General features: G+C 42.0%; 1 protein-coding gene across 1 annotated transcript in view; it reads left to right on the plus strand.

Moving 5' to 3' along the window:
* Window positions 1-19,298, plus strand: part of Pik3c3 (phosphatidylinositol 3-kinase catalytic subunit type 3) — a 93,665-nt gene that overhangs the window by 46,718 nt on the left and 27,649 nt on the right. Inside the window, exons 14-19 of the mRNA XM_036204568.1 lie at window positions 4,609-4,714; window positions 6,151-6,267; window positions 9,962-10,093; window positions 15,656-15,784; window positions 16,369-16,438; window positions 18,273-18,337. Coding sequence (XP_036060461.1) covers window positions 4,609-4,714; window positions 6,151-6,267; window positions 9,962-10,093; window positions 15,656-15,784; window positions 16,369-16,438; window positions 18,273-18,337 — 619 coding nt within the window. The remainder of the gene's footprint in view (window positions 1-4,608; window positions 4,715-6,150; window positions 6,268-9,961; window positions 10,094-15,655; window positions 15,785-16,368; window positions 16,439-18,272; window positions 18,338-19,298) is intronic.

Here is a 19,298-nt window from a genome sequence, read left to right on the forward strand (position 1 = left end):
TGATGCCTGACTTTGGTAGACACTGCTATATTATGAGTGTAGGATAATTGTATAAGAAATAATTTCTTAGTTTTTTTTTTAAAGTGATCATTTCCTCTGAACATGAACCAAGTGTCAGGGTGTAGAACCTCTCACCAAACTTCCTCTGTCCTAACAAATGAGTTGAAATTTCAAGTTTAACTGATTGTACTGTTTTCTTCGGAACACCCTGGGTTTCTTTGCCATGTTTATCCCCTTTTCAGTGTTTCAATAGGATTTCTGCTATAGCCAAATCCTTGAGGGGCCAGTAACTGCAGACAGCCCCTTTAAAATGGGTAGTGTCAACACTTTAATCCACAGAGGGGAGTTATGTCTCTAGTCTGTAAAATGTTAGCATCAGAATCTATAAATCCTTGCAGTTTTTTATTTTTACAGCCATTGTGGTGTGTTGAAAGGGAAGTCAACTCTGGATGCTGTGACGTGTTTTCTCTGACTTCTAAGACCTTTGAAAGTTGTGACAGTTAGTTACTCCACAAAAGAAATTGTCAGGGAAGAGTGAGCCTGCTGACATCATCTTATGTTGAGTACCTGGACAGATTGTCACTTTTTCCATTTAGATGACAGCTTTCCGGAAAAGCCATGCAGGGCTCTGTAGAATCTAGTTGATAGGCATCAGCAGCAAGTTGTGAAATGATTAGACTCTGGGTCTTTTGGTCCTCATCTGTCGGTGGTAGATGATGCTCATTTGTTTTTTAGATGACTCATTTCTTTTTTAGCAGAACACAGACATGAAGTACTAGAAAGGTGTTTAATTATGGAGATCAGCATGCACCTTCAAGTTCTGGAAACTGCTGTAGCTGTTTATGCTACAGTTAGTGGGTGGTGAACATAGTGATGAGGCCTGCGGACATGGTCATGTTTATTTGTGGATGAGTTTTCTACTTAAGTACATAGGAAAATAAATGTAATTCTAATGGTGGTGGGGGCTGTCAGTGAGTTTAAGCAGCCAGGCTTAGATTTGGTAAGATCCCATTGATGATTTTGGAGTTTGCAAATACTCTTGTTCTGACATTCTTATGGGTGGTCCTCAGGTGACCACACATTCTGAAATACCATAATAAAAAATAGGAGTTTATCTTGTTTGGGTCCTGGCTGAATCCTCTACAACAGAGCCATCCTCTAAAACTTCTTTCTTGATAACCGATCTGCCCTCTGAGCACCTGAGATGTGGGCAGCATGAAGAAGCACTGAAGTTTGAATTTACTCTGATTTATTATTGTGGTTTTCATGGCTTCTTGAAACAAGATCTTGTTTCATAGTCTGTGCTGGTCTAGAAGTCAAGTTGCTCCTGCTTAGCCTCCCAAGTGATGGGAGTATAGGTGTGCATCTCAGTACCTGGCAAATTGGAATTGATTTTTTTTGTTGTTGTTTTTGGTTTTGGTTTTTGGTTTTTCGAGACAGGGTTTCTCTGTAGCTTTGTGCTTTTCCTGGAACTCACTTGGTAGACCAGGCTGGCCTCGAACTCACAGAGATCCGCCCAGCTCTGCCTCCCGAGTGCTGGGATTACAGGCGTGCACCACCGCCCGGCTGGAATTGATTTTAATCTAAAGAGAGTCTTGTGTCTAGTGGTGTTGTAGATGTTCTCTAAAGCATCTCTAGGTCTTCATGCTTTTATTCATTTTTAGTTTACAACTCTTGTTGAGAATGATGTAGTGTATGTATCTAGGGTCATGCCTCAACTCCTTGCAGCACTTCCCTGGAAACGCCAGGACCCCAAGAACACCTGTGCTTGTGGGTAGCTTAGCTCTGAGAAGAAACAGCTGTCTGTCTATAAGAACGTGTCAGATGAGAGCATTTGAGGAAGGCACGTAGCCCAGAGCCTTTACAACCTAGGAAGGTGCTGAGAGTTAACCATGTGGAGCAGTGACAGACAAGGAGCTGTCGTCAGGACACGTTGTCTGAAGGAGTCCCTCATAAAGGAAGTCCAGAAGCAAGGTGCATACACTTGCGGGAGAGACGGGCCATAGCTGTGACTGAGTAGAGTGTGGGAGGATGGGAGATGGGGTGGGGGGGGTGGTACCTTTGGCAGATGCTGCCATGTGTGCTGAATCAGAGAGTTGGTGCTTAGCAGCATCAGGGGAGACTGACCTGCCTGGAGTATGAGTTCCTACCTGGGTGCTGGGATGGACACCTCAAGCTCAGGTAAGCACAGTCTGTTTTAAAGGGGAATGCTGATGCTTCTGCTCTTGTAGGGAGGAAAGAAAATTTATGGTGTGTGAAAGAAAATTTGAAGGTGGTTAAGTTGAGGAATAAGAATTTTCTTGTTAGAGTTGAAGAAATGTGGTATTAATTTGGAATTCCCGGTAGGGCTGTGCTGGCTGGTGCAGAGGTATCATAAGCATCTAGTGGGAGCAGTTGGCAGGCTGCATTGAGTAACTCAGCACAGGCATGTTAGGGGTAGGAAGAGGACCACAAGCCGAACATGCCTCTGGACATGTGAACCAGCACCGCACACAGGCAGCACAGGTGTCTACCAGGGCTTGTATTCTCTAATTGGCTGTGTCATATCCATACCCTTTTATACATGTGATTGAGACACATTTCCTACTTGACTTTTGAGAAAAGTCTTCGTTAATTTTATTTACTACATGAAAAAAATTCATCTTAAAAGTATGGGAGATTTATTGATAGGGTATTCAGTAGTAGAAGAAAGATTTCGGTTAGTTTGGTAAGTTCAGTTTTACATATTTAGTTTAAAAATACTGCAGTATCTTTTCTTAAAGTTCTAGTGCTTAAAAATCACTAGATAAATATGAAGCCAGGTAATATTATAAGACAGAAATTATACCTTACATGAAAAAAAGATACATAAATTTATATTGTATAGTTACCAATACTGAGATTTTATCTGAATCCATGGCATCTGAGTCATTCAGCATTGAAGATTGTCTTCTACTACAAGGCATGAGCCTGCAGGGGTGTAGTGGAGAACAAGACACGTGAGCTCTCTAGTCTTAGGCAGTTTACCCTCTAGATGGCTGAATGTATTCTTTAAATAACAAACAGTATAGGGGAAAATATTTGGCAAATGTTATCAGTTAAGGAATTTGTAAGTTTCTTGTGGATTTTGAATTTGGAGTAGAATTGAGTAACAGAATTAGCTGAACAGAATCTAAGCCAGGGCTGTAGAGAGATGCTCTTAGGGCATTGTATTTGCTGTTCAAGCCTAAGTTTGGTTCCAAAATGTGCATAGAAAGCCACGTGAGTAGAGGACACTTGTAATTGCCTTCCTTGGGGTGACAAGAGACAAAGGCCCAGAGTTCAGGAGCCAGTTTGCCTAACAGATTGGTGAGCTCCAGATTCAGTGAGAAATCCTCTCTTGAGGAAAACAGTGGAGTCAACCTCTGACCTCCATAGGCAGGAACACACACACAGACACATGCATGTCTACTAATACATACATGTACCCCTGAACATACACACACACAAACACACACACACACATACACATACATACACACACACATACACACACACACACACACACACACACACACACGCACGTCTACTAATACACACACATGGATTCTGACTTGGCAGCTATCTCCTGAATCAACCAGATGTACCATCCTGAGAAATATATGTAGTCTCCCAGTTCTCACTGTTTGAAGTCATGATCTCTGTAACCCAGGCCAGCACTAATAACTCTGCTTCTCAAGTGCTAGACGTAGACTTGCTCCACCACCCCCTTATCTCCACATTTCACTGTTGATAAGGCAAGCAGGTCAGTCTAAATGTATGTTTGTCATGGCCCACTGAAAGTGGTTTTAAAGCTGCTTTACAGTTTAGCATTGTTATTTAAACAATATAGATTATAAGAAATATTAAGTGCCGTAAGGTTCTGCTTTCTAACTTCCTGCATCTATGTTATACAATATGGTTTCCTATGTTATACAATATGGTTTGTTCCCATCAGAACATTTTAAAACATTTATTAAATTATCTCTCACTTAGCTTATTTATGTATGTATGACTTTTATAATCATACAAGGAATTTAGATGTAGGAACACAAGGTCGGCGTTAACTGTCTAAAACAAGTTGTAGAGTAGAAAAATTGTAGGTTTTATAGAGTTTTTGAGAAATGGGGCAGTTGGATTGGAGAGAGAAAAATCAATTCGAATGTTTAGTTATCTTGCGAAAATATGTCAGAGAAAAAGGTAGCTCCAGAGAGGTTTTCAGAGTAAGAATACCTTTTGCTGTGCCAAGTATGAGATGGGGAAGTAATGTCTTTATTGTACAGTTACTTGGTGGATGTGCAAGCTTCATTGACAGAGGAAGGCATTAGTAGTATTCCAGGTATTTCATAACATAGTGGAGCGTGTTTCCATGATACCGCGTAGGAATCATGAGGCATAGTACAGATTGATGGTAGCCTTGTTGATGATTGTGATTGATGGCTGCTTATATTGTTGCTTAGTGTTCACTTCTAAAGGGATGGAGATGAAAAACTTCTTTACTCCTACTTAACTCTTATAACCATGTTTTAATCTATGAAATGATACAAATATTTACTAGATAAATGTGAGTTTCATTTCCCATCATATGAGTATCTTAAATGTGTTTTGAAGGTATGTGATCGTGGAGTGTGAAGACCAGGACACACAGCAGAGAGATCCAAAGACTCATGAGATGTACCTGAATGTCATGAGGAGATTCAGTCAAGCCTTGCTGAAGGTACTAAGGAGCTGCAACTGGGTTGGCTAGTAACCTTGTGAACTGAGAAAAATGGAAAAGAGGGGACTGGGGAGATAGCTCAATGGTTAAGAGCACTGACTGCTCTTCCAGAAGCCCTGGGTTCAATTCTCAGCATCTACGTGGCAAAACTCAAAACTTCCCATAACCGCAGTTATAGGCGATCTGATACCATACCCTCTTCTGGCCTCGGTGGGCACCAAGCATGTCTGTTGTACACAGATTTACATTCAGGCAAAACACCCAGCCAAATAAAATAAAAATAAACCATTTTTTTTTTAAATAAAGGAGATTAATATTTGTGGTACATGAAGATTATTTAAAATCCCAAGTTCAATGTTTATAAACAAATTGCTGGAACATAGTCATTTTCTAGTGTGTGTGGTTACTTTTGTTTGACAGTCATGGGTGAGTCACCGGATAGGAAACTAGACAAGACTAATAGTTTTACTCTGACCCTTACACTAGGTTTTTGATCTTTATTAAATAAACCTTACATGGACCAAACAGTGAGCAAATCCCTGCTCTTTTAATTTTACGTTTTTGTCCTCTTTTCTCATCTAGACTCAGTAGTAGTAGTTCTTTTGTAGAAATTTTGCTGACTTCAGCAACATCTTCCAGGGCCATTTTCTGCTGCTTTTGCTTCTTTAAAGAAGCAGTGTCCAGGTCCGGCCAGCAGAGGGTGCAAGGGCAAAGAAAAGCAGCTGACAGGGAACTCTCCAGCTCTGCTGCTGCTGAAATGTTTCCTGGCAGCTTTTTACTGTATCTGCTGTTTTTCTGTCCCAGGTTCTTGAAAAGCTAAACTACAGCTTGTCAGACACTTTTAGACTAAGCTTGTGTACAGCTCTCAGAGCCCGGTCAAGCTCACTATGAAGTCAGCCTTTGATTTCACCTCATCACAGCCTTGCTCTCTCTTCCTGAGCCTAAGCATCCCATGTTTTTTTTTGTTTTTGTTTGTGTTTTTGTTTTTGTTTTTGTTTTTTTGTCCCAAGACAGGGTTTCTCTGTGTATTGTTGGTGCCTGTCCTGGATCTCACTCTGTAGACCAGGTTGGCCTCAAACTCACAGAGATCCGCCTGCCTCTGTCTCCCGAGTCCTGGGATTAAAGTTGTGCACCACCACTGCCTGACTTGTCTTTTTCAAAGAGATTTCTTCTTAAAGCTTTCTTGGAATTGGGATCTTTATTAACTCAGAAAGTAGAAGCATTTTAGGTTGGATAAATTCTGTCCTGTCACGTGGTCTTTATATTATGGATTGAATAATGATTGCTCAGGACCCAGGGGATTTCCAACCCTCACCAGTTGGTGATGTTTACCCTAGACAGCAGGTTTCTCATTACTTCTGTTCCAGTCTCACTTTGTTTTGAAGTTCATAGCCTTAGAAGGGGAAGGGAATGATCACACTGTTTTGGTCACTCAGGGTGACAAGTCCGTCCGAGTCATGCGCTCCCTGCTGGCAGCGCAGCAGACCTTTGTAGACCGCCTGGTGCATCTGATGAAGGCAGTCCAAAGGGAAAGTGGAAACCGCAAGAAAAAGGTGAGCTTCCTGTTTATGGCTAAAAGTGACTCCAAGTCCTAAAGTCCTGAGTGTTGACTGTTGTCTTGTTGGGTTGGTGTAGTGTACAAACTTACATTGTTTGCTTCCTTTTTAGAGACAGTTTCTTACTTGCTTTGCAGCCTAGACAAGCCTTGAGTTCATCCTTCCGCCTCAGCCTCCTGTGTGCTAGATTTAAAGGCATGCACCACTATGCCTGGCTCTCTATGAACTTCTGGGTAATTAAGAGTTCCAGGAGCACTGATGCCATTAGGATCCTGTGGTGTAGGTTATCATATGTTGATGTAGGGTGGTGGGGTTTCCTAGCTGTGAGGAATGGTGTGCTTAGAGGATTAAGGGATCAGTTTTTTGTGTCGCACAACTGGTAAATTGGGAACTTTTTATCCCCAAGCATAGTTTCACCTACAATGCATCACTTTCTCTCATCTTAGAACCTTTGTTGTTTAGATCACTTACATAAAAATTTGAGAAAACAAAGGACCAGAGTAGATTGCAAAGCCAACGTGACCTACCTCTATGTCTGCTCTGGTAGCAGCCATCTTTCTCTTAAGTGGAAAACTTCTACATGATAAACAGAATAGCTATGTATCTCCTGTGCAAACACTGTTTTTTTCTGGGCCGTTACTTTGATGACATGAAGGACTTACACGGTGTCTTCCTGTATGATGACAGGCAGATGCTTGTTGGTGGCGTTTGTCAAACATCACAACCCACCTGAAGTGGATATATGAGGGAAAAGTTAAAGAATCGAGTCAAAACTTAAAAGGCAGGAGATAATTAAATTAAACAGACAGATGATCAGAACAATTGTTCCCTGATGAGAGAAGAAAATTGGCTGAACGGAAACACGTTTTTATCGAGTTGGCATTATTTAGAAGAATCATAGGCCGTGATCCAGTAAAGAAATCCCTAATGCCGTTTGCCCACAGCTCCTCCTGTCCCCGAGTGATAAGCAATCCCTAGCGTCTCCCCAGCAGTGGGTGTATCTCCAGCTTGGACCTTTGCTGTTCGCAGCAGCACTCTGCTTAGTTAGTCTGATGATATTGTGAGGGGTGGAACCTGAGGAGGCAGTAAAGTGATGGCAGGATTTGGATATTATGTGAGCAGTCACCATCCATTTTGTGAGGGAGTCTTATTCATGACCTTTACTGAGATGCATAAATAGATCTGTGCCAGTGAAGAATTGATTTTAACTTCCGAGGCCTTGGAGTACTGCTGAAGGGAAGTCATTTCGTGCTTGGTGGTCTTAAGTACTAATCTTTGATCATCTAGCTCCCAGTAATTCCAAGACTTCCTCCTCTGGTGAACGTATCATGCCTGAAGTACTTTACAGCTCTGGATACATAAGTCAGGTTGTCCCTCTTTAGAGCATAGGTTGCCTGTTTAAAGACGACAAGATTCTGCTGGCTTTGGAGAAAATGGGTTGTTTTAAAGCTGGGTAGATGAGCTCGAGTGTATGTCAAAGATGACCTGGGTTGCTCAGATTCTGAGATCTGGGTTCTATTCAGTGTGTCTATGAGCTAATGAAAATGAGAACCAGGGGTAGTAGGTAGGTAGCAGTTTCCTCCAAATTAATGAAATATTCCTCTTAAAGTTAAAAGATGCCCTGGGGTAGCATAATGTAATCCTTGTCTAATATTTGGTCATGCAAAATTAAGCTTCAAATGAAATTACACTTCTTTCTCTGTGGCTTCATAAATCCTTCAGCCATAGAAATGGAACCTTTACGTTCCACTTGTATGTACTCTTCTGGTTCTCACTCAGCTGCAGTAAGAAAATGCGCTCCCTGTCAGTTGTGTAGAAGACTAGCTTTTCGTAAGATGGTACTTCCTGAAGGCATGCTGCTCCTGGTACAAAGTGGGTCATTTATTAGAGACAGTTCTTCATGCTTGAGTGAAATACATATATACATACTCTTGTGCTTTCATACACTTAGACACTTTTAAGTGAAATAGAATTGTATCACTTCCCACTCCCTTTAGTCCTTCCCAGTTACCCTCACTGGAGTCCTCTCATGCCCCCTCTTTTCCATGTTAACATGTCCATTGATATTGCTATTGTTTCAGTCTTGTGTAGACAGCCATTTCTAGGAGAGACTGTTTCATAGCAGACTTCCTGGGAATCACAGCTCTAAGAACCAGTGGGACCTGGGAAAATGGAGCTAATAAATGAGCTGGACTAAAGTCACATGAAATAGCCAACCTTATTCAGGTCCTTAGACAACTTACACTCTGAGGGTTGAGAAAGTCACCTGAGTGAAGTTCTCGTGGTTTCAAGCTGTTTACAATCGTAAGAACAAACTGAGTGTGGCAGAAACATGTTTTTCCATCGAGGCATAATTGTATAACAACAGCAAGCAATAGTGAATAACCTGAAATAAATACACCCGTGTCTGCTACATGTCTGAGGAGCATGAAAACACATTCCAGGAATAGTTCGTGCTTTGAAGAAACTGAGTTCACAAGACTCTTGTCTTGTTTTCTTACAAATAATTCTCTTCACACAACTCCATTCCTGGACCCTCTTCCCACATCTTACAGTCTTTTTACCCCTTCTTCCACTGTGTTCACTGAGCCAAAGATGCAGAAGCTATGATGTAGGTGTATCTGTTGGGGCTGGCTCCCCGTGATCTGTTTCTCTCTGCATTGTGTCCAGTTTTGACTTTCTGTGACAGCCTCCATTGGCTGGAAAGGGAAGCACTGAGGAGGGGTGGCAGGTGTGTGTGTGTGTGTGTGTGTGTGTGTGTGTGTGTGTGTGTGTGTGTGTGTGTGTGCGCGCGCGTGCGCACGCGCGCACGCGCGCGGTACTTCTCTGTGGGTATAAGGAGAAGATACAGAGTGTAGTAAGGAATGAAGCTGGCCTAGCAAGTGGAGATAGTAGATGCTTTTCTGGGGTCCATGACCTCACCAACCCAGAAGGTTGGCTAGGTTTCCAGTACCAGGCATGGTTCCCCCTCCTTCAGAGTGCGCTTTAAGTCAGATTGATGAAGGCTGCTGGTGGTTGGCAGTGTGTAGATGCAGCTTCTCACCTTTGTGGGCCTCTTGCTATGCTGGCAGCCGTGGTTCCTAAGCGTCACATCTGCTTGACTGCTTCTGTCCCTTGGCAGTTTGCATAGTGTTTCCTGGGACCATGAAAGCCAGACCTCAGGAAAGAGGCTTTTAGGTCAGCTCCAGCTCAAGGCAAGTCACGTGTCCTAAGTGTGTGATGTCTCCAGCAGTAGGGAAAGAGAACACTAAAGTTATTTGATAAAGCCTCAAGGAATCCTGTTCTTTTATATTTACCTAAAATTACATACAGAAAAAAAAGCATACATACATATATATCATGTATAATGTGTGTATACACATACTTGCATAAACATACTCATACACATGTATGTGTGTGTCTTAAAGGAAATTAAGTAACTTGGATTGACAGTGCTCCCTCCAAGGACCATAGACTAACAAAAACTCCAGTACCAGGAACGAGAAACTGCCTTATGAAAGTTTTGGCTTGTCCAGGTGACTCCCCAAACACTGTGGTTTATCAGTACAGCCCTTGGTTGCATCTTGGGTTGAGGGATGTAGTTTTCAGGTACTTTTATGTGCTTTGCAGATAATGTTACTAGAATCAGTTTTGGGCCTTTATTGTGTGCTTGTGAACTATTTTTTTATTGCTCCTTTCTAATTTGTTGTAGAATGAGAGACTTCAAGCATTGCTTGGAGATAATGAAAAAATGAATTTGTCAGACGTGGAGCTGATCCCATTGCCGTTAGAGCCACAGGTGAAAATAAGAGGGATCATCCCAGAGACAGCCACGCTGTTTAAGGTAAGTCTGATGAGTTGTCACTGTGTTTAGAATCCGAGCAGAAGCGCCACCCTGGAAAGTGAGAACATTTCAGGAAGAACTGCATTTCACTCGGTAAATGTTAGATTAAAAGATGCTGTTTTATTATTTTTCATTGGTATGTTTTATTATTCATATTATTGTGTTTGGATTCATTTTATTTATATGAGCATTATGCCTGCGTGTATGTATGTGTGTACTGCCTGTGTACCTGGTGCCCTCAGTTCAGAAGAGGGTATTGGATCCTCTGGGACTTGAGTTGCAGGTGGTCATGAAACACTGTGTGGGGGCTGGGCCTTCTGCAAAAGCACCAAGTGTTCTTAACTTCTAAGCTATCTTTCTGGCCTGTGGGGCGTTTACCCACCAACCCCACAGTTCCCCAGTTTCTTGAGTGTGAGCAGCAGGAAATATTAGATAGAAGGATTTATAGTGCGGAGATAAACAGATAGAAAACACAGGACAGCCTCAAGAGGGCCTGGAACCTATTCCAATGGGCCCTGACTGTCTCTGCCACAGGGTATTTATAGAGATGCCAAGGGGTGGAGCAAAAGACCCCCCCACCAAGCACAGCCAAGTGCAGACCATCTCAGACACCTGCACTCAGGCCTGTGATCCTCATCATCCTATCTATGCATACCTGCTGGGTAAAGTCATGAGGAACCTGAAAACAGGCTCCCACACTGGCCTGTTATTATTATATTTTAAGATCTTTTGTGTTACAATTATAGAGATATTTCTAATGAAAATATGTCATATTTTGTCTCTGAAACTTCATTTTTTAATATTTACTTCTTCGAACAGTAGTCAGAGCCACAGTTGCTATTCACATAGGGTGCTTTTTAAAGGTCAATTTCAAGGCTTATATTCTATATTCAGTTCATAAGTTCAAATGGCTAGATATCAGGCCCATTTACCATTTTTTTTTAAATGTAGCACAGTATGCATTCCTGTGTACTTTATATTTCTTTGGTTACATTTCTAAATAGCAGTTGTCTTTATTCTTAGCAGTGTGCCAAATGTTCTTTTCACTGGCTACTGACTGTACAGGTAGAAATTGAATCAGATTATCAGACATCATGCACCGGGTGTCATGGGAGGCACTGTGGGTAAAGTTTTGTGATTCTAGAAGTAACGAATTCCCCTCAAGTGCCCGCCTTGAGGAGATTTCTAATGAAAGGGAGAAATTAGTAGCCATCTTGAGAGATGTTCCTTCCCCTTCCCTCTCTTCTTCTAAAGGTATTTGCCGATCAGTGGTTTTTGAACTGACCGGAAGTTGAACCTATGGGAAAGATAAGGCTGGGACAATAAGTCTGTGTATCCTAGACTTGGCAAAACAAGATTTGAGGAGTAATGGACTCAACTGACCAGAAGTTGACCTTAGAAGAGTGTAGGATTGCAACAATAAATCTGAATGTGTCAACAAAAGCAGGACATAGGGAATAAAAATTTAGGTCTCTATAGATACCCTGAATCCTGTTATTCATTCCTTATGCTTACCTCAACCCTAGCTCCCCCCTCACCCAATCCCAATATACGTAACATTCTGCATGTGAACCTTTCTTATATAAACCCCTTAAAGTGAGTGCTTGGGACCTTCCTGCTGTAAAGCGGTGTCGGGGAGGTCCCTGCCTAGGCAGGAACAAAGGAAACCTTTTGTTCTTACATCGGAAGTTGGCTCCTTGGCAACATTGTTGGTGCAGGGGCTCATGCGTGGATATTACACTACCAGGGTCCAGAACAGATGCTACAAGCAGCCAAAGATACTAATCTGAGGAATATTCAATGAATCTAAACACACTGAGTTTGTTAGTCCTTTCACTTTGTTCTTCTAAGTAAATTCTGCCTACGCAGTTTCTTTTCTGTGCTCACACTTAGCTCCTCTCAGTTCTTCCTGCTCACAGTCCCTTCTGAGAGCATGAGTCTCTCATGTCTGTCTAGTTCTTTCTGACTCCGTACTCATCTTTCTTCCTCTAGGTCCATTCACCAAGTGCTGTGAGGGAACCAGTATATATACATAAGCAGTAATTCTTTGGCAAAGCAGTGCAAGGCTTGAAGTTTTCAGGGTCAGAGGTCATAAGGATCCACACATAAAGCAATAAATGTCAGCTTACAATTACAACCCCCCAAAAGGGAGTTCTCTGTAGGGTCAACTACAGGCTAAGCTATCAGTTAGGGAATCCAGGAATAGCACCTGGCTGAGCAGGAATTGAAACTTAATTTGCACAAGAAAGAAGCTTGCCTGCCCTTGACAGCATTCTCCTTGGGTCAGTGGGAAGTAACTATCTTAACTCAGTAACCAGCTCCTGGCTAAAACATCATCCAGGAATATGAGCAGTAAATCTCTTAAGTTAGGGTCTTGTGTAAATAACTTGAGGTAAAGGTAAGAAGTTGAGGATTTAATTGCTAGTGGCTCTTTTCTCTATCTGTGGGTGAGATGAGCTTACGTTTGTATATGTGTGGTTTTGTCCTTGGAAAAAAGGTATCTTTGCTGAAATACTTTTGTCTGGAGAATGGCCCTGGCCAGATGTATGTTAATGAAAAAATAAACACAGCTGGAGACAGTTATCCAGTTACCCCGAATGTATAAGGAGAGTTGTGCCCAAGATTGAGATGCAATTGTGAGATTACATGTACACATAACATGGAAATGCATGGTAAATGGGGAGAATCGTAGCTGTTATTGCACAAGAAGTTTAAACAAGAAACAGCCAATTCATTCAAAAGGCAGTAATTCCATAATGCATTGTGTGATGGTTTCCTCTAACAGAACCCTTAGTTCTGATAGGTTGACCTTCTGAACTCTAGTTGTCACTGCTCTATACACCATGGACTTTTGCTACCAGTGGCTCTTAATATAGGAGCACATAGCCATAAGCTTCACTGATATCCTTTCCTATCAGGTAAGGAAGAGCTCCTAGAACATGGTAGGTGAGACCATCTAAGGCAGAACAGAAGCTTTCTAGTGGTGTGTCAGAGCATCCTGTGCAGCTAAGCTCACACAGCTTCACAAGAGCTTCCTCATATGACATAACCATACTGGAAACATCTGTTAAAATGCTTTAAGAGTTTTTGTTTGTTTGCTTCTTTGTTTTTGTTTTTAGGTCTGAGTTTTACTGTGACCTTGAAGTTTGAGTCTCCTGAATGTGTATCTCCTCACCATGCCTTAAGCAGCATGGTGGGCCTGTGCTCTGCCAATGAACTACAACAATAGCTTCTTAATTGCCTTAAATTATAACTATTTCTCTCAGCTCATTTAATTGGTTTTGAAATTTGTTGATAATTTATAATATGCAACTTAAAAATACTGATTTCATAACCTACTATTGGATAATACTGCTATAGATATACTGGTACATGCATTGCTTTATTCTCACATTCTGCTTGGGAGTTGAAATACAGAAAAATAATACATGAACAGTCTCTGTGTGAACTGCATTCATTTGGAATAAACCTGCAGATAAAACCCAATATCCCCTTTTTCAAAGAACCAATCAGGAGTAATGTCTTAAAAAAGTATCAGGGATTTCTTTTGGTCAGAGTAGAAGAATCCATCTAAGACAGAACTGGAGCTTCAGAATAGGATATTAGATATAGGATAGATAGTGGATGGATTCCCGACACATGTTCTCCTCAGGGACTATTATAATATTGTCTTCTGTGCGTAGAGTAACGCCGTGTGTCACAGGACATCTTTCTGATTAAAATGTCCAGTCCTGTTAGTTCCCCTCCTTCTTCATTCTGATGTGTACAGGCTTTCTGAAAATTATGAGTTTTAGCTCAGGCATAGTGGTTTGAGGTAGTTACTATTCAAAGCCACTGAGTAGTGTCTGTTACACGAAGCACTAGAGTAATTCTCAGCTACTGCAAATCATTTGGGTCATCGATACCATGGACTAGAAAGTGATGATTGTGTTCCTTAGACTGGCCCTGTACTAAGCATATATTGAGGTTTTTGCATTGGGGTGGGGAGGGAGGTTAGGATTCCTATTACAATGACATAAACTCTTTTCAGCTGAAAAGGGTAAGAACTTCTTTTCCCAAGGTTTTTAGTATTTTGTAGACCTCATCCTGGTAGCCAGAGCTGCATCTTGGTGTAGCATAGAGTACCTCGGGCACTGGGATCAGTGCCATGTGTACAACTCAAGTCCTCTGCTTGCTGTGGGTGTCATGTGTTCTTTCCATTTCAATTTGGTTTTGCGTCAGCATATGTAGAGCACAACAGAGGTCCTCTGCTCTCAGGCTGTCATGGAGTTAGCTAGAGCTAATTTCCAAAGACATTTCAGCAGGGCTGATAACAGGATACCCCAAGTGAAGGTGGTTTGAAGTTCAGATTGATGTCCACCAGTGTTTCTGTTAAATAGCTTCTCAGAAGTGGTTTTTTTTTTTATGACTTTCCCCTTATTTTTGTAGGTGGTCTTCAAGCACACAGCAAAGTTGGGTTTTCACTGAAGAGCTGTGTGTCCGCTGCTTTCTGTCCCCAGCATTTTACAGTTTGCTTGTCCACTTGTCTGTTCTTCCTTCTGATTCTTTTTATGATATTTGAATTGTATACCTCATTGAGTACATTGGACTCATTTATGTTATACATCTCTCCAAATGTTCATTTTATATATTTTTTCCTCTTACTAATAAAGACCCATAGTCTCTCTTAGAATGGTCTCCTCACCAGTTGTCTCCACTGTGGTAGTCTTGGGATGACTCTGATGTGAGGAGTTGATGATTCTTCCATTTAAGTTTTGACTCATGTTCATTTAAGCATATAGCTAACCTAATCTAGAAGTTTTGCAGCAAGGTTCACAGATATTTATAATATCAACTTACAAATGGATTTTGAGCTTCAAAGATACTGAGTTAATGTTGTGTAATTAGCATTATAAACTGGCATTCTTGAGGGCTGGAGAGATGGCTCAGAGGTTAAGAACACTAGCTCTTAACTCTTCCAGAGGTCCTGAGTTCAGTTCCCAGCAACCACATTGTAGCTCACAACCATCTATAATGAGATCTGCTGCCCTCTTCTGTCCTGCAAGTCTACACACAGGCAGAACACTGTATACATCAAAAACAACAACAAAAACTAGCATTCTTGACTTTGATCTTGCCCATTTTTGAATGACATTCTTTCGTATTCCCCAGTAGGTTTCTGGCACTAAAACAACATTGGGGACTTATATTTTGAGTCAGCTCTGCACCTGGCACCAGAGATGTCAGGCTTGGGCCCCCGAGGTTTCCTTCTGTCTTAGTGAGGAGTAACCTTGCTTTCCAGAGGAGGAACAGTTTAAAGAATCCAGATGGGTCATTCTCTACCTGTGTGCATTCCTGTCCATTCTGGTCTAGCTCCAAAACTGATCTTCCTACCACAAAGAAAGCTGTTGCCTTGCTTGTCGTTCCTTGCCTGGCACCTGCGTTTCTTTCTGACAGCCAATTCGTTTTGAAGGCCCTGCTCCCCTGTGTGTGGAGTGGAGTGGCAGCATTTTCTTCTGTGTGTAGTAGATCTTTGTTCATTCATTTCCAGCCCATTTTTCAGGCAGTGTCCTTGTTTTGCAGAGTGCTCTTATGCCTGCGCAGCTCTTCTTTAAGACAGAGGATGGAGGCAAGTACCCAGTTATTTTCAAGCATGGCGATGACCTGCGTCAAGACCAGCTGATTCTTCAGATCATCTCCCTTATGGACAAGGTGAACGTCAGTCTGTGCTGGTGGGGACAGTGCCTTGTTTTAGAAACTGCAGTTTACCATGTTCTCAGACATAGAAGCATTTGTGTCGTGAATCACAAGGCTGTGATGCTCAGCACTCTCTACTTTTCTTTGAACAAGCTTATTTTCATCACTTCAGAGAGGTTCTCATGGGAAGTGAGATTGCACATGTCCCATGCAATGTTTTTGCCAAAGTTCCCATGGTTTCAGACTTAGTCATCTAATGAGCTAGATCTTTGCCAAATGCCATCCCAGTCTCCAGCCTTTAGAGAGACATGGGTCCCCTTTGTCTTTGCTTCTACCTTTTATGTTACTGTGTCCGGCAAGGTCAGCGTGAAGCATTAGGAAGGAAAGTGATGTTATTGACAGTGTGTGACATATTCAGAATAGATGAAAATGTGTCTTATCACCCAAACAGATGAGCTCATTTTGACGCTGAGAGTTACATAATGTGGTACCTGTAAGATTTCCGTCTGTGTCTTCACTGTATGCCTGTGCTGTGATACGTGCCCATGAATGTTTCCAGTCCAACATTCACTTAATGTGTTTTATCTTTCAATCCAAAGCTGCTACGGAAAGAAAATCTGGATCTGAAATTGACACCTTACAAGGTATTAGCCACTAGTACAAAACACGGTGAGTTCATTTTACATCGTGATCACTTTCTTCGGTCTCCAGTCAATACACTTTGCCTTTGTAAATTGAAAATCCTCAAGAAAGTTAGAGTGACTTGGCGTATTTAGAACACTGAAGACATGTCAGGTTCTCCTTCCCATCTTCCTCTCTTCTCCCCTCTGCCCTTCTCTTCTTCTCTTCCCTCTTTCTGTGTTCTTCTCCTCTTTGTTTTATGTGTTCACCTACTTCTTTCATTTCCTCGTCCTTCTCTCCTTCCATTCCCCACCTCTTCCCTTCCCTACCATTTTTACTTTTACATTGGAATAACACATCTCTGCCTTCTGACTGGCTCTAGTTCACAGTATTTTCTCCTATCTGTCTGCATAGTCCTCTGGAGAGTTTCTGAGGCCCAGAAAGGCCCTGAACCGCACTCGGCTTACAAAAGCCACTCAACAAGTGTATTTGTTATCTTCTGCATTTTACAGTGTGTTCGTATGTCTGCACGTGTACACACATAGTGCGCTGTAAATCGTTGTGCTCTTGGATAGTTCGAGAGTGGCTGATGCTCAGGATGAATTATAGAGATCAGCACTTCCTACATGTCTTCCTCTCCATTTCCTCTCCCATGTCTGGTGGTGATCTCTTCATTTTCTCCTCAGCGATCTTTCTGAAAATACAGTGGTGCTTCTTTGTGCCTTTTCGCTTTCCTACATAGGTTTATTTCTACCTTTTCTTTGCTCTTGGGACATAACAGAGGAGGCCACCTGACTGGGTCGGCCTCGCTGACAGCCCCGTAGCCGTGTCCAGCTGTCTCTTTGCTCCTGCCCCATTTCACGGTCTTGGTTGTAGTGGACGACCCGGGTTTCTCTGATGCTCTTTCCATCTCGGGCTCTAAGGTGCTGTGATCAGTATGTGACGATCATTTCCTACAAAGTTTTACCTGTTAACCCTCTGCTTTTAAAAACGTGGCCCCGGCGCCTGGTGGCTTTGGATTCTTGTGTAACTTACATCTCCCTCCTCAATTTAGTGCCCTTTCATTTATAATATTCATTCCAGTAAAACTTGAGCTTTAACTGTATGTGTAGTTGGGAATAAACATCTTTTTTTCCCCCACATATGACCTAGTTTATAGTACACGATAGAGAACTAGCAAATACTTGCTGGAGTGAATGCATGTAGGTTTTTCCCCATATCTGGACTCTGCGGGAATATCCTTTGTCCACAGGTTGTTAGCATGTCAGGGCCACCAAATCCAGAAGGTATTTGGTGAATCCAGAAGTGCTGCTGCCCATTCACTTAGTTTTTCATGCGTTTGTTGTTTACTGATCTTGTGCCAGATTGACTGGTCCTCCTCTTACTCTGCCTGCTTTGCATACTGTTGCCTTTCCAGTTTCTTTTCTCGTCTAGGGAGCTTGTTCATCCCTTTCTCTCATTTTCAGGGCATCACAGAAGGTGCAGTCAGTGGACAGAAGTGCAAATTTCAAATGATTTTTAAATTTGTACTGTTGTTTTAAAGGTATGGAAGGATGCTAGGTTTGAGGAATATAGTCTGTTACTTTGTGTTCTTCATGTTAGCTGATAGAAATTCTTCTAGGGATATGTACAGATGACTCAAACTAGCTGAAAAAAGTTACCTAGTAGTTCTGTGACCAGCATCAAGTTAGCACAGTGGCCACAGTCCTTCTTTCTCTGGGAACAGAGTAGAATGTCCACTAACAGGGAAGGTATGCCCAACAGAGCCTTGGTTTCCTCTGGCTGACTGGCCTACACGGAGCAAACACCTTATGTCAGACCTTCCTGAGGGGCGGGGAGTATGCCCAGCGTGGCGCTTCATGCCGTGTTTCTTTCCACATAGGCTTCATGCAGTTCATCCAGTCAGTTCCTGTTGCTGAAGTTCTCGACACAGAGGGAAGCATACAGGTAATGGCATCCTAAGAAATGCTTACAACTGCTGAAAAGGACCTGTTATGATTAAAATCTCCTTTTCTTACTCCTCTCTGTGAAGCTTAGTTCTCCTCAGAAGTAAGAATTATTGTTTGTTGGAAGTTATGCTATTAGTCATTTGGATGCTCAGGCCCTTACACTGTCTGTGGCACATAACTGGGGTCAGTATCTATAAACAGATAAAATAAAATTGACTCCCCAAACACACTATACAGACTAAAACTTAGAGTTTCATTCTGCTCCAAAATATAGAACAAGTGCAATTTAGCCATTAGTTGATGAACATTTTAGTTATTTTCAGTTTTTGTTCTTAAAACAAATAATTTTTCTTCAAACATCCATTGTATAGTGGTGCCTGTATTATGGCAAATTTTTAATTTGGGGAATTTTTCTTGCAAGGGAATTATGCTTATTTCATCCCCTTAGAAGAGGTCCAGGGGTTGGGGATTTAGCTCAGTGGTAGAGCACTTGCCTAGCGAGCTCAAGGCCCTGGGTTCGATCCTCAGCTCCAAAAAAAAAAAAAAGAAGAGGTCACTTCCCCGTCATTTTTCCCATCTTTACTGTAGCAAGCACTGGTATGCCTTGGGTTGCCTTGCTTCCCTTGGCCATCAGATTGTCCAGGGGTGTAAAGGTGTTGGTTGTGGATGCTGCCTTTGATGACAGTTTTCTTAAGTGAACATTTTCTCCGATGATTCCATCCTAGCAGCTCATGGCATTGTTTTTTCAGAGTCAGTTGAATTAAAAAGTTATTTTCTCAGTAGTTTCACCCTTTCTATCTCCATTTGCACTTACACACGAGCCTCCACCAGGAAGGTCTGCCACACTCCTCGTGACCAGGTTTCTAGCTTTTGGAATCGCAGTGTCGCTTTCCTTTGCATTTTCTTGCTTGAGTGGAAGGTTGAGCATTTGAAGGTGCAGCCGGTAGGCCTCCTGTGAA

The sequence above is a fragment of the Onychomys torridus genome, chromosome 13, assembly GCF_903995425.1.
Source record: "Onychomys torridus chromosome 13, mOncTor1.1, whole genome shotgun sequence".
NCBI classification, from domain to species: domain Eukaryota; kingdom Metazoa; phylum Chordata; class Mammalia; order Rodentia; family Cricetidae; genus Onychomys; species Onychomys torridus.